The following is a 21,102-nucleotide window of genomic DNA, read 5'->3' as shown; positions in this document are numbered from 1 at the left end:
CATTTTATACCATGCCCTGTCAGAATCCATCATCCTAACCCTAGAGTTTCTGTTTTTCAGTTATTCTAAAGTCATCACATCCCAGACTCACGAACAGGAAAGTGCATCTCCCAAAATGTTGGCGTGTTCTTTTACTGTTGCATTTAATCCCAGATTGCCAAACAGAACTAATGTCTCCAATCACAGACAGGATGCTTTACATACCTATGTATCCCTGCCCGTTGTAAGGAATACCAACACACTGAGAGGAATCGCAGTATCCAGGAGGTCCAGGAGGCCCGCGGACTCCGGCGTATCCTGGACGTCCAGGTGGTCCACGAGATCCGGCAGAGCCTGAAGGGCCTGGGGGTCCAGTCCTGCTCTCTCCTGGTGGACCTGATGTGTTTAATTAAAAAAAAAAAAGTTATCATGATCAGTAACATTTCAAAGAGGGAGGAAATGGACAACACACCCATTTGTGTTCAACTGTCAGTGTTACCAGACTGCAATCACAGCAGGCTGAAGAAAGTTTATGGAATCATATTTATATCATCATATGTGTGAGAGCAAAAACATAATCCCAGCAAATAATTCCATTTCACAGGCGCAATTAAATTCCTCGTGCGTAAATTCAACAATGCGCAGCCGCACACACGAGTGTGTCACCTTTACACGCGCTGCTACAGTTTCACGCTGTCACTGATAGCACTCTGCACTCTGAGAGAAATCCTGCTCGTTTGGATAAACTTACTTTTGACTGTCTGGAGGAGGAGCCCAAATAAGGACAGGGTCCTAATGTCATTGGACACTTCAGGTTACTGCATTAAACTCAGTTACACTGTGGCAGCGAAAGGAACGCTATTTTAAGCTGCATTTGTTTATGATCTGAAAAATAAAGTTTTCTGAATTAATTATTAACAGTTATTTAGGCAAGTTCTGAAGCCTCTGCACAGAGCAGACTCTCTCGCATGCACCAAGGCTTCTTTGTGCATGTGAAATGAAATTTGCTTCGCCTTGTTATGATATAAATATAATATTTATTTGTACTCTTCCTCACTATAGTTCCATGACATGGCTTTAGACACAAATGTGAGTGTAGTCACAAGTTCGTGCTTGAACCGCTTCTCTTTCAGAAACAAACGTTCATCATCTCAGAACAATACAAAAACAGGAGCAGGTCTATCATCTTTTCCCCCTCTGGGTCTGTTTATTACTAAAAGAAAAAAAAAAAAAACTGTCTTAAGAGATTCACTTCAACTTCATCTGCAGCCCCAACCTCAGTGGTGCAGATATTGGAGATCACACAGGGGGATAATGGGATGTCTGCAAATGGTTACCAAACCCTACATCCAACCTACATGGATAAATCACATCAGCATAATGCAGCACGGACAAAGGTGGGAGCAACATGTCTTTTATTTTTATAAACTTTGCCTCAAAGGAAGGGCGGGACTGATTCTCCAGTAAAAACAAAGTTTATAAAAATAAAAAGATGAAACCGTTCAAACGGTGCAGATCAAAGACCGGCTGCGTTTTCAGTTTCTCAGATGTGAACGCTTTCATGAAGTGCCTTTTGCTTTGAGCCAGCGTGTTTCTGAGAATCAGAATTTTTAAAAGCCTTCCATGTGGTTTTGTACCATTAGAACTAATAAAAACTACAGTTCCACTCTTGTATTTGATGTAAACAGAGATGAGAACTTTTTATGATATTGTTGTTAGACCGCTGCGACTCAACGCAGCTGGAAACAAAATGAATTGAAAAGGTGTCGAGCTGCTGCTGACTGTCCCGGACACAGAATGAAATGAAGTAAACTATGATGGGGGAAAAAGAAGTAGGATGTGCTGATCCTCCCCTCTGAATTTTGTCTAGACTTGGACAGACAAAGATTGGAAAGTTTCCTGCCCGACTGTCTCCTCGCCGTCCTCAGCATGTCCTCCAGGCTGACTCACTGCTCTCCTTTCCCTCCTCGACTCTAACTGCTTCTGTCTGACAGCTGGGACCGTCACAAAGCTGCAGGGCTGCAGTCGCGGAGGATGGAGTACGATTACATAACCAGTTGCTGGTGAAACTGCTTTTCTCAGGACCAAAGTTTGTGTTTTTCTTTAACAATGCTGCACCACCACCTGGCTAAATCACCACTTTAAGTGCAACTAAGTGCAGTCTCAAGGAGCAAGAAGACATGGTTAACTGAGACAAATTCAAACCTCTCAGTGAAATATACTCATAGGAGAAGGGACAGGGAGTATCTTGCTGTCAAATATGTGTCAACATGTCACAACACTGGTGCCAGAGACTAACAGGAAGGGCAGCAATCAAAGCTTTAAGCATTTGAATCAGCCGACATCTCTGAGTGGGTGGGGTGTGGGGTGTGAATAAAGTGAGACACTCAATAATCCGGAGTCAAAGGCAGCTAAAAATCAAGGTTTACTTCATCAAGGTCCATCGTTATATGCAAAGGCTCCATTTCCATCATCTTGGCTCAAACATCGAGTGTGTTTGGATTTTTAGTGGCACACGTGGCGAGACAAGAGTTCTGTTTTGCTGAAACACAAATTATTTATCTTTTTTAATCCTTAAAAAATCTGTAGGGGCAGTTCAGCCAATGGCTTCATCAAAGATGATAAATCATGGACTCAGGAATCGGCTTTGCCTGTTAACTTTACCTGTCAGCTATCTCACCGACATTTTAAGTATTTTTGGTGTCTTGTTAAAGAATGCGTACCTGGAGGTCCCCTCAGTCCTTTTGGTCCAACTACTGAAGTTCCTCGATCGCCTTTCTCTCCTGGGGGACCTGAAGTGGGGGAAAGTCAAGTATCGTTAGGCTGGGAGCTCAGAGGTCTCAATTCTGTAGTTGCAGAATAAAATAAGACATTTTTTTGTCTCCCCTTACATAAGAGCTCCTACTTAAAAGCTCCTCCCTGTGGTAGAACTTGGCTTTGGAACTTTTTTTTTTGCCTCTTCTGAAATAGGTTTCCTTCATTTTTGTTACATAAAGTGAGACAGGAAAGTCAGACTTCAGAAAGGGGTGCTTAATGAGCAGAAGGTGAGGGTGCAATGCAAATAGATTTAATTTCTACTTCTGCCTGGGTATATCTTCAGAAGTTATTCTGTTTTCTTCAATAAGACTGAACACAGGGATGAATGCACTAGCAGCCATGTTCATGATCATTTAGATCAGAGGTTTCTAAGTTTTGTTGACCGAGTGCCAGTGCCAGCAGTTTATCTGGATAAATGAAACAATCAGTTTACAGTGGCCGGTCTCCTCAGATTACAATTTGCTGTTTGTGGATCAAAAAAATCTTGTCAAATGAGAAATGTTTTTTTAATGATGTAAAAAAGTGTCTCTAGGTCATAAGAAGTACTTTTTTCACTGCAGTATTTTAACAGTTTGGCATCAGCAGCTTTATTTGCTTCGATCTGGACTGAAATTCAGATTAACGATGATGCCAAGCCTTTCTAGCATTCTGTGATGGTTTGGTGCGTCTTAGGTAAACGTTCTGCAGAGTAAATAATTACTTTGCTGCCTTCTGTGCTCCCATTTTAGAAATCATTTGACTTCATGTTTATTTTTCTAACTCCATTTGTTCATGATGTCAGCCTCTCCTGCCGTGCAGCAGCTTCTTGGGGGTGGGTCGTACCTCTCTCTCCCTGCTGGCCAGGCAATCCGGGACTTCCGGGGAATCCGTTCCTTCCTGTGGCGCCCGGCTCCCCGCGGGGTCCCTGATTGCCAGGAGGTCCAGGAGGGCCCGGAGGGCCTGGGTTATTGTTGCGGTAGATGCCGCTGGGGATTTGATTCAATAACGAGTTGACCCGAGTCATTTGTTCTGCAACAGCAGGGCGAAGAGAAAACGAGGACATTACAAACCGCAAGCGGTAAACTTGCAATATCATGAAAGCCAAGAGGCAGAGATTTCTAAATCCATGTCAGGAGGGGGAAAATGTGTTCTACGTACCTTGGACTAACTGTCCGCAAACCTGTCTGGCAATGGATCGCATCATGTTCTGAGGAGCAAAGTCGCCCTGGGTGCAGACAGGCAGGATTTAAAATTGGAAAACAGTAAAGAATGGAATAGAATAGCTCTTTATTGTCATTGTGCATGAACTTTATATGAGTCAGAAAAATGTTCCTCTGAAACTTTTCAATGAAACATGGCTCAATCAGGATTTTTGTGACCACCTGCTCCTTTTGCGCTAAGGAGCATTTGCAAAGGCTGGAATGCCCCCCACCTTTATCTCAAAGATTGAGGCTGTAGCTATGACAGAGAGACCAAACAGCAGTCTGCAGGGGAAGAGCTGTCTAAAGTCTAAAGTCCTGGTCTAAAGGTTTGCAGAGCTGGGAGCTCTAACAGAAGCTGGCTCCTCGTTTTTCTCCAGGTGGTTCAGTGAATTCGTCCCACATGAAGCTTTGGATTGTCCATGCCAAGTTCTACTTTAACATCCTAGGAGTACCTAGTGCACAAACAACCTCAACAGTGTTGCGATGCAAATGGGTGCTCCATTATGGAGAATATGGGGTGCACTAATATGAATATCTCCATTCGTTCCCTGCTATTTCGCTTTTCAACAAATTGAAATTCAAGTTGAAGGTCGGCAAACTTAAGTGGATCCAACATGCACTGCAGATGGTGCTTGACGTCCTGACAGAACAGCACTTCCAGGAAGTGTTCCCAGTGTTGGAAGCACAGCAGCTCTGGACAAGATGACTACTTCGAGGATGGCGTCCAATTTCTGTGTGTATATTTTTGGTTTCTGTTGAATGTTCTCCTTTAGACGCCTCAGAGCATTTCAACAGCTCAGCACTGACAGACTCATCCTGAGGGAATTCACAGTGCACAATCCAATGAATGTCCAAAAAGACTAGATTCCTCGTCTCTCTCTGAACCTGAAGTTAAAATTGCCCGATTTCAACATAGACTTCAGACTAAAATTTAGAATGGCAGCCGGACTGGACGCCAGCTGGACATGCACATGAAGACGATCTAGAAGCAGCCACATTTAAAATGGTACAGTTTCTTTCATGGACTTTTTGGTCACATGTTGTACATAAAGAAATTACTCCAAACAAGTCGTTATGCTCAGTGATAAGTTCCCAGCATTTCCTACTGTATTACAGTTTGCCCCATTTGTCATTTCTCAAATCACTTCTATGTAAATGTATTACTAGAAATTTCCTGAAACGTGAAACTGGACAGGGAATCTAGCCTCTTGTTTTCATCAGCTTGTTGTTGACATGTTGTAGGATATTTTCAGTATCATCATGTTTGGACAAAAACATTTGCAGGTTTACTCACTCTCTCTCCCTTGTCTCCCTTTAGACCACTGGGACCCTAGAACCAGAAAAACAAAACTGTTAAGAAGTCTTCAGGCCCAACATGCTGCTCAATGAACACACAACCCTGCCAGCAAACTTACAGGAGGACCAGAGTCTCCAGGATTTCCTGGTTTTCCTGTGGTACCTGGTACTCCAGGAGATCCTGGAGGTCCCTGCAAGGAAAAAGAGAAAGGTAAGAAAAATATCAATGAGTGGGAAAGAGGACAAAGATGTCTCTTGGGAAATATGCCTGCAAAGACTTGGTAGTACAAAGCTCTTTGGAAAGGAAATTAAATGCCTCAATTGTTCACGCGGTTTGCAGCTCTGAGGTGTACATATGTCAAACCATTAGAAGTCTTACCATGGGCCCTGGGGCTCCTCTAGGTCCAGCTGGGCCTTCCTTTCCTTGAGGGCCCTGGAAATATAAGATCAGGACTGAAACCCTAAAGGCATACCGTTCATGTTTAAAGAATTCAGAGCGCATGGATGCCATTAAAAGCAGCCTGGCTATACTCACCCTCACGCCGGCGGGTCCCATTGGGCCAACAGGACCAGAAGGACCACGAGAACCCTGCAAACATGAGAAGACCCCTCAGAAAAAAGTATTTTATGCTCATCATCTGTAACAGAAAGTCCACCTTTGCTCCGATTGACCAACTCGAGCTGGTTTGTTTCAGCGTCGTGCCGGACAGTAAACTTCTTTTTCTCCCCCCCCCGTGCTCATTTGCTCAGAAACCCTGCTCACTATTTTTATTGTCTCTGGTCTTTGATGCCTTGGCATAAGATTTACAAGGAACATAATATATTCCAGAACCGTTTTATTGGCCATTATAAACCAGGACCGCATGGTCTGCAACTCATTAAATGCATGTTGCTATAGCATCTGCTCCAACATGGTCACCTGCAGCCTCGTCGCTCCACCAATACGGTCCACGTGGAGTTTGTTTTACTGGCATAAAGAGCTGATTAATCAGTCTTACTCATGAGTCTGAAGCTCTGCATGAAGACTGTGGCTGAAGGGTTGAAGGTTTAATTCCCAATCGTGCGTGCTGTTCCAGTGCAACAACACTTTGAGCAGGGCAGTAAATTGTTCCAGTCCTTTAACTAGTTGAGCTGACTGGAAGAAATAAATTACTGAATAAAGGATATGAAGTAGGTAGCACTAATTACTCTTGTTTTTCCATCTAATTCGTTGTCTTTTTGGAAATTCTACCTATAAACACTGAATTCGTTGAAATAAAATAAGTAAGCAAGGGCTTTTAAATAAAGTTGTCATCACACAGGTGGCGTTCAGCATGTTGAACTCGCTGACACATTACCCACATTACCCAAAAAGTACAAAATCATGCCTGAAACTACAAATGACATAAGGTGGCACACACATCACCTCCTTTTCTTAATGCAACAGTCTGGAGCGTCTGTTGTGAGATTTGGTTTTTGTAATGTGTCACGAGCTTTCAGTGACACATTACAAAGTGACACATTCAGTGGCACACATGCTGGTAAATAGTTCAAGATTTACAAAACAAACCTATTGTTTCCAAGTTTTTGAAGGTGACCCAGAGTTTTTAATAAACTCTCAAATGAGTTTTCAGTGACAAACCTAACAAATGTTTACCAGAAATGATCTAAAAAACTGACACTTTAATCTGTTATTTCAAGGCCTTCCAAGTTCAACCTTGGACATGAAGCTCTGATTTCCAACCAAGAGCAGCAACTGTGAATTTTTGACCTGATTTTATTCCCAACACTTGTCACATCCCAACACTTGCTCAAGATCCATTGGTACTGCATTTAAATGTTCCAGGTACCATTCAGCCTCATCTATCAAAATTTACAGTTAGGCCCATTCGCGATACTTAATCATAACCTTTGTGTGAGTAAAAATAAAGCGGTGTCCAGCTGTTTCATAACCCTGTAAATTCATCCCCTTCCTTTCTACACAAGTTGGTTGCACATTCACACAAGACCAACACTAAGGAACATCTTATCTCAGAATAGTAACGGCTTTGATAAAACGGTAGATTTCGGTGTTTTGGCAAAGCGGCCATTTTTTAAAAACTTGGACTGGATGGATTCTCCACCAGTCTACCCAGGTTTGGATTCAGTTCTTATTAAACACAAGAAAAGACCTGTGCAGGTACACATAGTCCCTGTGATCACAAAGCTCAAACATCAGTTTAAGACTGGTTTTATTTTTAGTCTTGGATCTGTATGATGTCAAAGAATATGGTCATCTCACAGAAGCAACAACCAACCTTTTGTTTATCAGGGGCAGCCAATCAGATGGCCATAATGGAGAGGCATTGATGATTTGCTTCAGACAGAGGATGATCTAAGTAGCTGCATTGAAGCCCAATATAAGCTAAAGATGGATTATTCTGAACTGTGAATCATGTAAAGCTACTCTGGTAGGTCCAAGGATGAAAATAACGACTATAAGGGGGAACAAAAAAAACATAATAGGTCCACTTTATTTGATTTACAACACTGTTTTGAACAAAGCAACTAACAATTTTCCACCAGGTTTGTGCAGCCAAATCTCAATAGACCAAAAATAAATAAATCTGATGGTAATAATTTCCACATTGTCCATATGATGAGATTATCTTACTCCAAATTTCAAGACAAGTAGAGAAAAGGGTTTTTTGTTTTTTTTTCTGTGTGCGTCTTTAAATTTTTGGGGTTCCAGTAGATAAGAAAACATAACGGATTAGAGGGAATTTCAGAGAGGATGACCCAAGGAGGTGAGCTTGCTGCAAACTATTCACTATATCCCTATCATTTAGGATAACGTTTTATCTAACTGTTCAATGGCGGAAGAATATGTTTGTGATTAAGTCAGAAGGCAAGCATGGACGGATGGAGAGCCAAACATCCGTTCCAAGCTGCTGATTTCCTTGTTTTCTTTCAATCAGACTATAAACAAACTTTTGGTTTCCCCGAATTTCTACAACAGAGGAAGAAAGCATAAAGTTACCATGAAATAAACCACAATTATTCTTTAAATGATTGCTCCACTTTGTCTGAACCTTTATTTTTCCTGATAGCTATTGGAAATAATTTGTCAACCATTGATTATTGTACAACTTTTTGCACGTTTCAGCTGTTAGTGGAACCTGCACTCGATTGGTTGATCACGCCTTTGCTGCAGCTTTGCTTCAAAAAGGTTTTTTTGCAGTTTGACATGGAACCTTTAAGGTTGGAAGCTGCACTCTCTTTAAATTCTTCTGAAGTCCTTTAAAGGTCGAGCTTGAAGCTATAAACAAACACCATTCCACATTTAAGCCAGGGACACCTGAGCAGGTCAACCAAACTGAGGCCGAAGATGGCCTGGAGGAAACCGATTATAGGCTTTTAGGCATTTCAGGGGTCTACCTGCTTATGGCTTAATCTTAACACAAGCAAACCTTTGACCTCTGGTCAGTATCACATTTCTTTACCTTCTGTCTGTTTGGCCTGGATTCTTCTTTTCAATTCAGCCTACAAGAGAGATGCTTCCTTCCAGAAAGAAATGAAAGCACCATCTGATATCTGTAACTTAATATTTCACACAGACTGCTTTCACTTTCATGCCAACGAAGTTTAGGTGTCACGTCTGTCTTCAGGCAGCTCATGCGTTCCCAGATAAAACAGTTTTCAGTGAGAGGAGGATGTAGTGGCTGACCGCGGGTCGACACTTACCCAGCACTGTTAATCAAGGCGACTTGTTCTTGGCTCGATTTTGCGCAAAAACTTAATTTAAAAGTAATATTCAGAAACCTGCAGCGGAGGCACGCTCTGCCTCTTCTCTCTTTGAATTCTCCCCAGCTGGAAAAGCATCTGCGTGCAGCCAACGTGGCCGTGCGCCAGACCAGTAGTCAAAATGTGAATTATCCCCAGTTTCCTGCTTTCAAACACAAACTGAGCTGCACTTACTTTCTGCCCAGGTAAGCCTGAATCACCGGGGTCTCCCTTTGGTCCAGGACGGCCCTGAAAACAGAAAGCAACACCATTAATTTAATGAAGACGGTGACTCCTGTACAGATGTTACAAGGAGCAAACCATCCTTAAAGACCAAAAGCATTTTCATTGGCTGTAAACTTACTAGTACTGTAAAGTTAACATGGGCATCAATGGGGACTGACTCCCCAGAGGACATTAGAGAAACTGCAGTTTTTTGCACATTGGCTTCGGTTAGATTTAGCTTCAGTTTTGGTCTCTTTTCATCTTCTTCTCTGACAAAAACTTATCATTTGTTCTAACCTCCCTTGCCTGGTTCTGATGGAGGGTTATTCCTGTTAAAATTGAGCTTTTCCTTTCCACTGTTGCCAAGTGCTTGCTCACACTTCTGATTGTCGGCATTTTCTCTGTATTATTGTAGGGTCTTTACTTTACAGTAGTGGTGGGGGATCTCCAGGCCTTAAGGGCCAGTGTACTGCAGGTTTTAGATGTGTCCTTGATCCAACACAGCTGATTTAAACAATTAAATTACATCCTCAACATGTCTTTAAGTTCTCCAGATGCCTGGTAATGAACTAATCATTTGAGTCAGGTGTGTTGACCCAGGGTGATATAAAACCTACAGGACACCAGTCCTTTAGGCCTGGAGTTCCCCACCCCTGCTTTACAGTATGAAGGGTTTTAAGGCAACAGGTGTTATGATTTGGTGCTATATAAATAAAGCTGAATTCTTTCTTTTTGAATTCCAAAGCTACTGTCCTTATTTCTCTGATGTTCAGATCAAGTAGTTTATGAAAAACATCTGGATATACTCAACATTTAATATCTTCTGTGACTTAAATCTTTTTAAGCTTGTGGACAAAATACCTTCTGTTTTTCGCTTATGCTTGAGAATCAATAAGATTTATAAGCAATGTATTGGTGACTGCTTTTTCACTGCGGATTTTGCCTCTTCAGCCACATGAAGCCTTGGTAGGTCAACCTCCATCAATCAGAAAGGTAGTGTTACTGTTACGACTATCTGGAAACTCAGAAGTGAAATATAAATATTTAAACTACATTAAGATTTATAGTTTCACAAGAGTTTTGAAGTTTGAAGGTAAAAAAAAAAAGAATCAGTTGTGTCTTCCATCTGAAATCAAACCTATCAAACCTCTATCTCGTGAGACCTTTCTGGAAACTGAATGAGGGAACATCTCAGTTTAATCTGGGTACATCTAATCTCTGAGACGTAAATCCAAGCTGCGATTTATTAACATTCAGTGATACTGACGTTCAGGGGCTTCTTGGTATCGCTTCTTTCCCTCAGACATGAAAGAATGTGAGTCTTTGCCACAAATACTCCCCAGCTTGTAAATTCTCTCTATAACAAATCACCAAGTAATCCCCCCCGCTCTGCTCTGTGTGTGTGTGTTAATGTCAGGTGTGTTTACAGACTTACAGCTTCTCCTGGAATCGACAGCCCGCTTGGTCCTTGAGGGCCGGGCAGACCCATGGGCCCAGGTGGTCCAATATCTCCCCGCGGGCCCAACGGTCCCTGCAAAATACAGACAAGAGAAATATTTGAACACGGGAGGAATTTATTGTTGATATCTCTTGTCCCAGTTGAAGTGTACTACTGTTGAAACGTGTGGAAAAGACCGGCAGGAGACAAGGAATGCTAATAGAACCGAGCCTTCATATCAAGGACACGGAGAGCACAAACACTCAATCAGTAAGTGGAATCAGATGTGCTCCTCAAAGCTCCTGCACTTGTACCATCTTTTATTTTCTTCAGACTGCAAGGAAATGTAAAGCAGCAAGTGTTGAAGGGAAATGCAATACAGGAGAATTTTTTCCCCAGGAACTTACAGCAGAACCGGGCTCTCCTCTTTCACCTCGGGGACCTTTGCTGCCGGGGGCGCCCTGAAAAGAAAAAGATTTTCTAGTTAACAAAACAAGGATAAGAAGGACACAAGAGATGCACATGGGGGAAATTAGTCTGAACATGCCACAAGGGTGCCTGTCTGGAAGAAAACCCTGAGGACAAATGTGAAGCAGAGTTAGGCCTTACATGAATGCAGTCACAACCCACAGACACTAGCCCCTAACAACCTGTGGGAGAACTGCTTCCTCCCAAAGGACAAGAGATAGAACTTTTTTGAAAGCAGCCAACTCAGTCTTGCAGACATCAAGGATCTCGAAAACATGTCCAGTTTCCTTTATTTGTATTTTATCTTAATTTTCCAAGTTCTCAAAATCTTTCAATTACTTTCATATTTTTTTCTCAGAAGTCTAGTTTTTACCTTAGCTAAATATAATAACTATAACATTGGTCTGAATGCACAGTAAGGAATCGTTAATGCTGTTGAAAGGGGACATTTTAATCCAAACAATAACCGCTGCCTCTTGAGAACCAATTCGGCTTTTCTTTATTTTCTGTCATTTTCAGACTTTTCATTTACGAGGGGCAGCCAGTCAGAAGAAAGTCGACTTGAAGGTAGAGGAGGCCCAGGATGAGATAAAGAAGGATTATTATTGAACTGTGAGTTGTGCAAAGCTATTCTAATACCATCCAAGAATAAAAAATATATGGTTAAGAATGATTCTTTTCCACATCGCTTGTTTAATTCCATGATCTTTTTTCTCCTACATTACCCAACATGCATCGACAGCTCAGTGAGGGTTCAGGTGGGGCTGTGTAACAGATTCCTGTGCAATGTTGTGGTTTTTTGTTTGGTGTTAGGAAACCATGGAACCTACTGTATGTTTTTATTTTCATCTGAATGTTTAAATGTCCAAAGTTTACATTCAATCAATTAAAAAAGAACTGGGAACATTTTAGTCAGAACTGAGATTGAGTGTAGCTAGAATTTGGTGGTGTCAGCTCCTAACTTCTAACTCTCCACCTTTTATTTTTTTTCTCAGACTTGTACGTTTGTCAGAGTGACAGACGGCAAGTGATGAGACGTCGCTGCAGGACGTTGGTCTGACAGATGGAGCTCGGTGTCTGCAGAGCGAGCTGTGTGAAGTTTCCCTTTCAGAGAGAAATGTGGTTTTGGTTAAAGAGCGCTTTGAGCTGCCCGAGCAGAGCCATGAAATGATTTCATGCTTTAGCTGCCACCATCATGCCACAGAAACACAACGACAGCTAATGTTTTGCAGATATGTAAATATTTCGTGACTCTGCAGATAAATGCACGAAGAACATTTCCTCCTGAGGTTCATTTAAAAACAACAACAAAAAAACCCCCCACACACATCTTGGCAGCTTTACGTTTATTTTCATGGTTTTTTCTGTTACTAATAAGCTTTTTATAAACAAACTAGTTTCAGATTTCGTATTCAACGTTAGACAAATGATGAATTTCCAGCCTCGTACAGTTTTAACAGCATTTTCAGACCCTGCAGAAAAGCATTCTGTTTCAAGCCCTCAGTCCATTTATCGGGCGATTTAACGATGAGTACGTTTACCTTTTTTAAAGTGAAATCTATTCAAACTAAAAAGCATCTTCCCTGAGAGAAGTAATGCAGGGCTTGTATTCTGTAATGAAACACGTTTCCACAGTGGTTGTGCTACCATGTAACGCATAAGTCAAAGCTCTGGGTTTCCTGGTTATTTATGGCCACTTATGCGCTGTATGTTGTACGAGGGAGAATACTGCGTCCTGAAGCACATTAACCACAGGAAACCTCTTTGCAATGCCTCATAAAATCTTTTAAGAGAGTGGAGAAGGTAAACTGTGGTGCCTGTCTGACAGCTGATGGATGAACCTACAGCAGCCGCCTCCTCCCTCTGACTGCTTGTACGTGAGGATAACAGCTGAGGTTTCTCTATACATTCCTTTTAATTGCAGTACTCCCCCACTTCCCTGCTCTGCCTGCGACTTCCATGAGTCTGAAACTGTAAAAGCCTCATACCATTCTGTATGAATATCAGTGAGTTCTGCTGCGATAAGGTGGTCCTGACTCTGTAAAAAGCTGCCCTGAGTGATAATGTTTGAAGCAGTAAATGATAAATAAAAAAAAAATAAAAATTGTGCTTGAAACGTAATTTAAAAGCCCAAGTTAATTTAAATTAGAAACTGAGCACTGCTTTTACCATCACCATGACTGCGTTAGAGGCTAACTGGGCGTAGCCAATCACCTTTAAGGATTTTATACGTGTAGCCATTTGTGAGTGTTTTTGCTAACTTCAGCAGGTGTTTGCTTCTTTGCTCACATAAGTGTCCTCATAAAGGCCAAAAGATTTCACAATAAAAGCATTATCTCTACTATATCTACCAAACCACTTAAAGCTGCCTTGCCCCCTTGACAGCTCTTTCCTCATCCTGCCATCCACCAAAGCTGATTGGACCACAGGACTGGGGCAGTGATCCAATCAAATTAGAGCCCCAGAAACAGTACCTGCTTTTGAATGACTTTCCAATTTCTCCAGGCCCTGAGTTTCACCATCAGGGAGCTGACATGTTACCTGCTGTCTGGTTCTTCATTTATAACTGATTGCACTGAAGAGACCTCACATGGCTCAGAGCTGCTGTTCCTATCTCCGATTTCCTGTTTTCGTTAGGCTGGCGAGAAAGCTCAGGATTTAACTCTGGCCATCAAGATCAGTGTAGGACACCATCCACCTGTCCTACGCTCTCATTTTTATGCATTTTATCTGTGTACACTGGTTAACATTCACAGTTGTCTTTAGAACAGAACAGAGCCCTAAAAAAACAGATAACAGAGTTTGTTCTCACCACTGGTCCCTGAGGTCCTGGCGGCCCGTTGGCCTCCGAGGTGCAGGTGCAGGCGTTAGGAAGAGACGGACACTTCATCTCATCTCTCTGTTTGTGAAAGAAACAAACAATTCAACTGTCAAAACGATGGTAAAAATGCAAAGGTAAGGCACTGATTGTGAATCGTACGAGGTCAAATAAAATTCCTTTTGAAATCGCTGCTGAACAGTCACACGACTCTCATCGCACAAAGACTCTTCACAGGATGTCTGCAGGTAAAAAGTCTTCCACGAGGCGGTGAGCAGAGCCAAAACTGTGTTGTGTGGCGCCCTGTGGTATCATTTATTGGTATCGGCGTCACCGACAAAGACAGTAAAAGTAAACTACAGCCTTCATCTAGTTCATATAAGCATCTTATATGAACTTTCTGTTCACAAAGCTCTATAATCCCATCAGTGTAAGTGAAGATATAGAGTATGGCCCATAGTACAACTGATAGGAAAAATCCTGTGTTGTGAATATTTCTGAATAATGATGACATCCTTTCTTATTCATGCCGAATGGGAATGCTAACTATGATGTTCACAGAGTTGCTTGGATTTAAAGCATTTGCTAAACACTCATCTTGGACCTGGTGTGTGGATATTACAGCTCACGCAGGACTTTCACATGGATGTGAAACTCTTCTTGTCTGGGTGGATATTTCCACTGAGTCCGCACAGATCACCTCAGTTTGGATCATTTAACCAATCAAGCAGCTGTCCGTGCTCGGCAGCAATTTAGATAATAATCCGCTGGAGTTGAAACACTTTTCAAAATGTTTTGGACATCCAGCTGCAGACGTACTGCACTCACACAAAGCTCCATTTGTTACTGCGTCTCTGGAGATCTCTGCTGGGACCGAAGTGAGAAACCTTCACGCTGAGAGAGGCCAGCCGCTTAACCACAGCCTGAGATGTTCTTACTGTAGCTGCTGCGGATGCCCACAGATTTTCACCCCACAGAGAGCTTGACAAACACCAGGAAGCATTTTCACAAACAACGTTTGGACCTGCCCTGGATGAATGAGATTCACATGTTCTCGAGTTCTCTAATAGAGTCACCATCTAACTGTCCGCCATCAGAATGAGGCTAAGGGAGGGGCAAACCCTACCTGTTAAAAAAGGAAGTGCTGCTCACAGTAGATCGTCTGTTTGTTGGACTGTTCTCTCGCTAATATTGCCGGGTCTTCAGCATACAGTGTAAAACCATTTGAGAGGACTGATTTGTGAGTTGGTGCTCACTAAAGCACACATTTGGAGTAGATGCAGAATGTGGTTTGGCACCGTCCTGCTGAAATTCATCAAGATTTTCTCCAAAGTCTCTTGTCATGTAGCATTAATGGTACCTTCATAGATGTGCAAGTTACTCGTACTGTACCATACTTTGAACTTTGGAGAGGATGCAGCGTCTATGAACGATCTGATCAACCACAGGACTTTTTAAAAAATGTTTTTAAATTTTGAGTCCGTGTTAAATGGGATAAGTCCACAAAAGATGGTTTCATTTCTGAATCTCGCTCCTATATATATATATATCTTTTTTTCTTTTTAACATTCAATTTTTAATTAAATAAGAGGTTTAAATTACATGTCGAATCAATGTTATTTGCTCTTGCTCATGTTTTAAATGATGCTTCAGTTTCTTTGGAAACCTAGCTATAATAACGGGACACCCAGTTCATCTTGTTTTGGGTTTTTTTTTATAAAATGTAAGTACTGAACATAATTCAGCTTAGATTAATAAATAAATCAGCATTTTATGTGTGCTCTGAAAACATTTTGTATTCCCACAGTGCACTGTGCTTTTTTTTTTAGCTGGCTCACACACCACTGCATATCATATATACCCAGTTTATTTTCCTCTGTGATTCGAGCCAGTTCTGACTCTGATTACGAGTCCGCTGCTTTCATCTGCTGCTGGGTCTAAAAATCCCTTCAAAGGCAGATCAAGGTCACACTTCTGCCTGCTGAGTGTTATAGTACAAACACACTCGTCTGTGTTTTACCATCATTTTTAACTGTGACTAAATGCATCAATAAAGTTTTTTGTGCATTGTTCCTTGGTCTGGTTTCTGTCAGAGGAGAACCAGCTGGCCTGATAGCACCCCTTTATGAGATGATCAACATCCCCAAGATGCTCCATAGATGGAAAAAAAAAAGCCAAACACAGAAAAGTGTACACTTACAAGCCAGTGTGAGTTTCTGAGATATATGGGTCGTTTTTTGCTGGACGTAGAAATTAAACAGACCTTCATGTATCAAGACGACTTCACTATGGCGCCGATATCTTCTTTACTTTCAGATTTAAAGAAAACCCAAAGTGTGCATGTGTCCAATCAGGCTGTGAAAACAGCAAACACTTTATTTTTCCAATAATTTAGATGGGTTTTTTGGTGTGGGGTTTTCAGGGTTGAATAAAAAAACATTATATCTTGGAAAAAAATCTTTGCACTATATCGGGCAAAACTTCATCAGCTGTTTCTATATTCTTTAATCCCACTAGACGTTCGGAGGAGATGCTCCCCAGCACAGCTGATTATCTAGAGTCGAAGCTAGCGCCAGTTTATTGTCATCACTCAGCTGCCGGTGGGGTGGGCACATGCTAAATATGTTAGGCTCAAAGGCTTTGTGGAGGTCGGGGTTCCCTTACCATCGATGGGAGGTCACAACATCTGTCTCGGCTGGTCCAGGCCAAGCTGCAGACAATGTCGAACATCTGGAGCTGGAACTGTGGAGAAGGAGGGAAGAAAAAAAACAAAAACATGGATATGGCGTAGTGTTACATGTGTCTGTGATACACCCTCCACAGCGCCCAGAGGACACGCAGAAAAACAGCAGAGAATGCAGCACAGCCGAGTCCCATCAGCCTCGGGGAGAAAGGCTCACATTACAACCCTGCTGATGGATTCACATGTGGCGCCGTGTAAAATGCGCTCATTTCACTGTCTGTTTGGATTATCTCTGTATTTTTTCCCCCAAAAAACTTTAAATTAATTACAAAATGCTCGAAATGCTGTGGATTGTGTTCAGTTCACTCTGTGCTCATTAAAGTTTGTTCAGTATTCAAACTAAATGTACAGCAATTAATAAGAATACTGCTGACAGCAGTGTTACGCCTCAGCCCCCTAGCAGACACACCTCAGGTATCAATTTCAAAATCCTACATCGTTATCAAATCTACAAGATTCTCAGAAAACTGAGATTCAAACAATTTTTGGTAGCTGCACTGATTGTGTCAATTTAAAAATCCTACCTGACTTCCTGCTCTAGTTATCACATTCACAAACTTAGGGGCGATGACAATACCCCACCAGCCTTTTACAGCTGAGGTAAAAAGCTGCACTGTTTGTTTTGCGCTGGTAAAGTCAGCAGTTTTTTAATTGGGCTACTTCATTTTTCTCAACCTCAGCTTTCACCTTGGTTCACGATTTTTGTCTGTCATTCACCAAGATAACACAAATCTACTAGGCTGAATTTCATAGAACGTGTTGACAGGGTAATTGCCTCACAGCAAGGAGGTCCTGAGTTCAATTCCACAATCAGCCTGGGGTCTTTCTGTGTGGAGTTTGCATGTTCTCCCGTGTTTGTGTGGGTTCTCCCTGGGTCCTCAGGCTTCCTCCCACAGTCCAAAGACTTGCACTTAGTGGGGATAGGTTAATTGGAATATCTGAATTGCCCACAGGTGTTAATGTGAGTGTGAATGGTTGTCTTTGTCTATGTGTTAGTCCTGCAACAGACTGGAAACCTGTCCAGGGTGTACCCTGCCTCTCGCCCTAGGACAGCTGGGATAGGCTCCAGCACCCCCCACAACTCTGAAAAGGATAAGCAGAAGCGAATGGATGGATGGTGTTGGGAGGATTGGGTGACTAAACTAGTAAATAAAACCCAGTTTTAGTTTTAAGGCAAAATTTTGTTGTTGTTGGGTTTTTTTGCCAGTTTAGTGAGAATTCAACACTGTAAAAAGTGAACTTGTGAGGCTGCTGAACAAATCTCCTTTAAACAGAGAGTTCAAACACAAACACCGACATCAGCATGATGGTGAATGTAGTGCTGCAGAGAACTGACACTAAGGTGCAAGCCTCACTTCCTGTTTCCTGTAACTCTCCGATGTAATGAGTCGTCTCGACGGCTAGTTCAGTTAGCCACGTATTGCTAAACTCTTCTGTCACCCAGTTTATAAACTGTGCACCCTGATTGTTTAATATGTAACTGCTGGTAACTGATTTAGAGACTGGAGGGCATGCTCCAACTGAAGAAACCTAAACAGATGATTTTGCATATGAAGTATGTGAGCAGTAAGGGAAAGCAGGCTGCAAACAAAGGCTGTTTTTTTTGTCTGATGGCATGTTAGAAAAGTCTTACTGTATCACCCAACCCTACTTTAAAAGTAGGACCAAGAGATGCTAAACATAGGAAGATATGTTTCCAAAGACCAGAACTACAAACTCTTATTGGTTTCCTGGATTATATAAAGAAAGAGATGAAATCTGTGTAAATTTAATTTGTTTTGAAATTTTTGTACTATTTGCAGTCAAAGTAAAATAGAGATAAAATCATTTGTGTCGGTAGATAAAGTCAGTCTCCTGTTTGTGTGAACGCAGAGCTCACTTACAGTTGCTGATTCTCCTTTGGAGCCGATGGATTTGGACATCTTGCCCAGGACCTGGTAGCCATCGCTGGACGTGTTTCCAGCGGCCTTGATCGGCTTCTCGGCCACTACCTGGCAGTCGATGTTGAGCTGGACGTTGGTGGGTGAAACCAGGACGTGCAGCTTCAGACAGAAAGAGAAAGGAAGGAGAGATTTTATTGACGCATTCTTTGTTCTACGACCATGTGCCATGTCTGGTTTTCATCCTCGCAGCCTGCACATTATTAGGTTTGCCGAGCCCATGGCGGAGGCTGTGGGTGAACAGGCTCAATCATGCAGAAGTATATGAGCGCTCACATGGAGGGAAAACAGCACCTCTGTCCATTCAGAAAGAGGGGATTCTCCATCATGTTATAAAGACATCCCTGCACTGCTTTGAATTTTGACCTTTTAAACTCTTTCTTGTTACTGCCCTGCAAATATGAGTATTTCACAAGGAAACATCCATTTTCCATTTTCCATGTCCTGACAGGCTCGTGTTTAAAGATGCCAAATAAAAGGAAACCCTTTAACTTTTATCAATGTTGCTTCCATTTTCTGGAAAAAGCTGTTACTTCGTGACATGCCAAGAATGAGAATGTGTTGAAACTCCCAAATAATAAACTAAATATTCACCACTTACATTTAAAACGTCCCATGCGTTTATAATACAGGTTTATTTTGCACAGGAAATCTATGGAACATTTGGGTAAATGGTAACCATCTAAACCACCACCGTCCTCTCTCATTTTAAATAGTTTCAACCTATTTACAAGATTATTATTAAACTATTAAACTCTGTTATTAAACCTTTTTTACCGTATCCTGACAGACGAGTCATCCTGCTAAACTGAACAAACTGGAGGGCTCTTCGCTGACGCCGCACTCTGGTAGTCAGAGGCGACGTTAAAGCTAAAGCCTTCAATAATTAAACCTAATCCACTTAATTACAAGCATCTACATGAAACTCAGCTGCTAATGAGCTCCTCAGCAGTTGGTTAACTGCAGCTGCATAGAATGTGTCTGAAAGATGAATGTCAGTCTGAGTTTTGTGCAGTTCTGGCCAACACCAGGGGAATAATGTGAAACCAAACCAAAAACCATTAGACCCAAGGTGCGAAGGTGCCTTTAGGCCCCGATGTTCTAACAGCTGTGGCAGTAACGCCTTTTTTTTTTTTTTTAAATTGTAAAACATTTGTTTCACTTCAACACGACACCTAAATATTTCTGACATTCATGCTACATTTTCTTACTTTTTGAAGATATTAAACAGATTATTTTCAATCAAGTTGAACTATTGTGGGTTAATTAATAACCACAAAGAAAATGTCTCTCAGCTTTCAGCTGTCCAAACACTGGAAGCATTTCATTCAGTAACTTTTTGCTTTTCTGATAAATACCCACCACTGGCATCATTATTTATACCAGAATACTGTGAAGTCAGCAGGTTTACAAAGTTAAAGTCATTCACTGTAAACCGGAGAATTTTTAAAGGTCAGCTTCGGTGCAGATGCAGGTCCGGAGACTTGTGAACAAATCGTTTCAAAGATTCCTCCATCTAATTGAAATATTCCAGATTCAGCTGGAAATGCTCATCGAGAGGCAAAATCTGCCCTGAATTCTTTCCTTCTATCTCACCGATGGACTTCGTACAACTCAAAACAGTAAAATAACTGCGGCAGCTCCGCTGTACACACAACACCACAATTTGCATTTCTCCTCAGTCACGTCACCCTCGCCGCATCGTGTCGTCATTTTGTGGTGGAGCATCAGCCCCGCCTTTGCAGCGGCTTTTCCTCGAAGCGAGTCGGGCTGCATGGAGGAAAAACGTGACCTCTACGAAGCCACAGAGTGGTGGCGGCGGCGGCGGCTCGCTGCTTGTGGTCAGTCATGTTTAAAAGAACGCAGAAGCACCGAGGTATCCAAGAAACACTTCATGGAGGGAAACGCAGCGTTTGAGACATTTATCTGCTTTTCATGAAGTCAGCAGGTACCATTAAAGCTTCAGTATGTCAACGCTTTAACTGGACTCGCTCTTCTGTTAAATTTAAAGGATTTTAAAAGAGCACTGATATGATCACACTGAAGCTGCCAGTATTGAAACATGAACAGCTTTGTGCCAAAAGTGAGAGCATTCAGTATTTCATTCTCTTCAGGCTGGAAAAATCCTCAGAGATTCAGAGGAAAGTCTCATACATGGTTCCTGTAAAACACGAGCTGATGTATTGGCCTCGTGTGGATGCTGTTGTGGTTAATATCAGCTATTACAGGAAGGAGACCTGCCAAAATAAAGGCCCTGCTGAAGACGGGACTTCATGTTTGAAGCTGAAACATGGTTCCATAAAGCTTTAATTCCATAAATGATTAACCCTGTACACGCCACTCTGTAGAAACATGCGCGTGTGTTTTATTGTGATGTGATCTATGAATGTTTTGTTCATCTTTCTAAACATTAAAGATGTGCAGGCTTTGTTTGGAAAGCATCTAAGTCATTAGTT

The 21,102-nt window shown here is 41.9% G+C and overlaps 1 protein-coding gene across 5 annotated transcripts in view; it reads right to left on the bottom strand.

Annotated features, from left to right (window-relative positions):
• Nucleotides 1-21,102, bottom strand: part of col12a1b (collagen, type XII, alpha 1b) — a 153,728-nt gene that overhangs the window by 3,111 nt on the left and 129,515 nt on the right. For all 5 annotated transcript variants that reach the window (XM_031751530.2, XM_039599428.1, XM_039599429.1 and 2 more), the window contains 14 exons: nucleotides 18,590-18,748; nucleotides 16,628-16,705; nucleotides 13,958-14,044; nucleotides 11,085-11,138; nucleotides 10,675-10,770; nucleotides 9,210-9,263; nucleotides 5,809-5,862; nucleotides 5,653-5,706; nucleotides 5,393-5,464; nucleotides 5,272-5,307; nucleotides 3,934-4,000; nucleotides 3,619-3,804; nucleotides 2,703-2,771; nucleotides 205-375 (listed from right to left, as the gene is read on the bottom strand). In XM_031751530.2, the coding sequence (XP_031607390.2) occupies nucleotides 205-375; nucleotides 2,703-2,771; nucleotides 3,619-3,804; nucleotides 3,934-4,000; nucleotides 5,272-5,307; nucleotides 5,393-5,464; nucleotides 5,653-5,706; nucleotides 5,809-5,862; nucleotides 9,210-9,263; nucleotides 10,675-10,770; nucleotides 11,085-11,138; nucleotides 13,958-14,044; nucleotides 16,628-16,705; nucleotides 18,590-18,748 (1,237 nt within the window). The remainder of the gene's footprint in view (nucleotides 1-204; nucleotides 376-2,702; nucleotides 2,772-3,618; nucleotides 3,805-3,933; nucleotides 4,001-5,271; nucleotides 5,308-5,392; nucleotides 5,465-5,652; nucleotides 5,707-5,808; nucleotides 5,863-9,209; nucleotides 9,264-10,674; nucleotides 10,771-11,084; nucleotides 11,139-13,957; nucleotides 14,045-16,627; nucleotides 16,706-18,589; nucleotides 18,749-21,102) is intronic.

Source organism: Oreochromis aureus, linkage group 15 (genome assembly GCF_013358895.1).
Source record: "Oreochromis aureus strain Israel breed Guangdong linkage group 15, ZZ_aureus, whole genome shotgun sequence".
NCBI classification, from domain to species: domain Eukaryota; kingdom Metazoa; phylum Chordata; class Actinopteri; order Cichliformes; family Cichlidae; genus Oreochromis; species Oreochromis aureus.
Note: the sequence above shows the minus strand (reverse complement) of the source record. Positions and strands in the feature narration are given on the sequence as shown.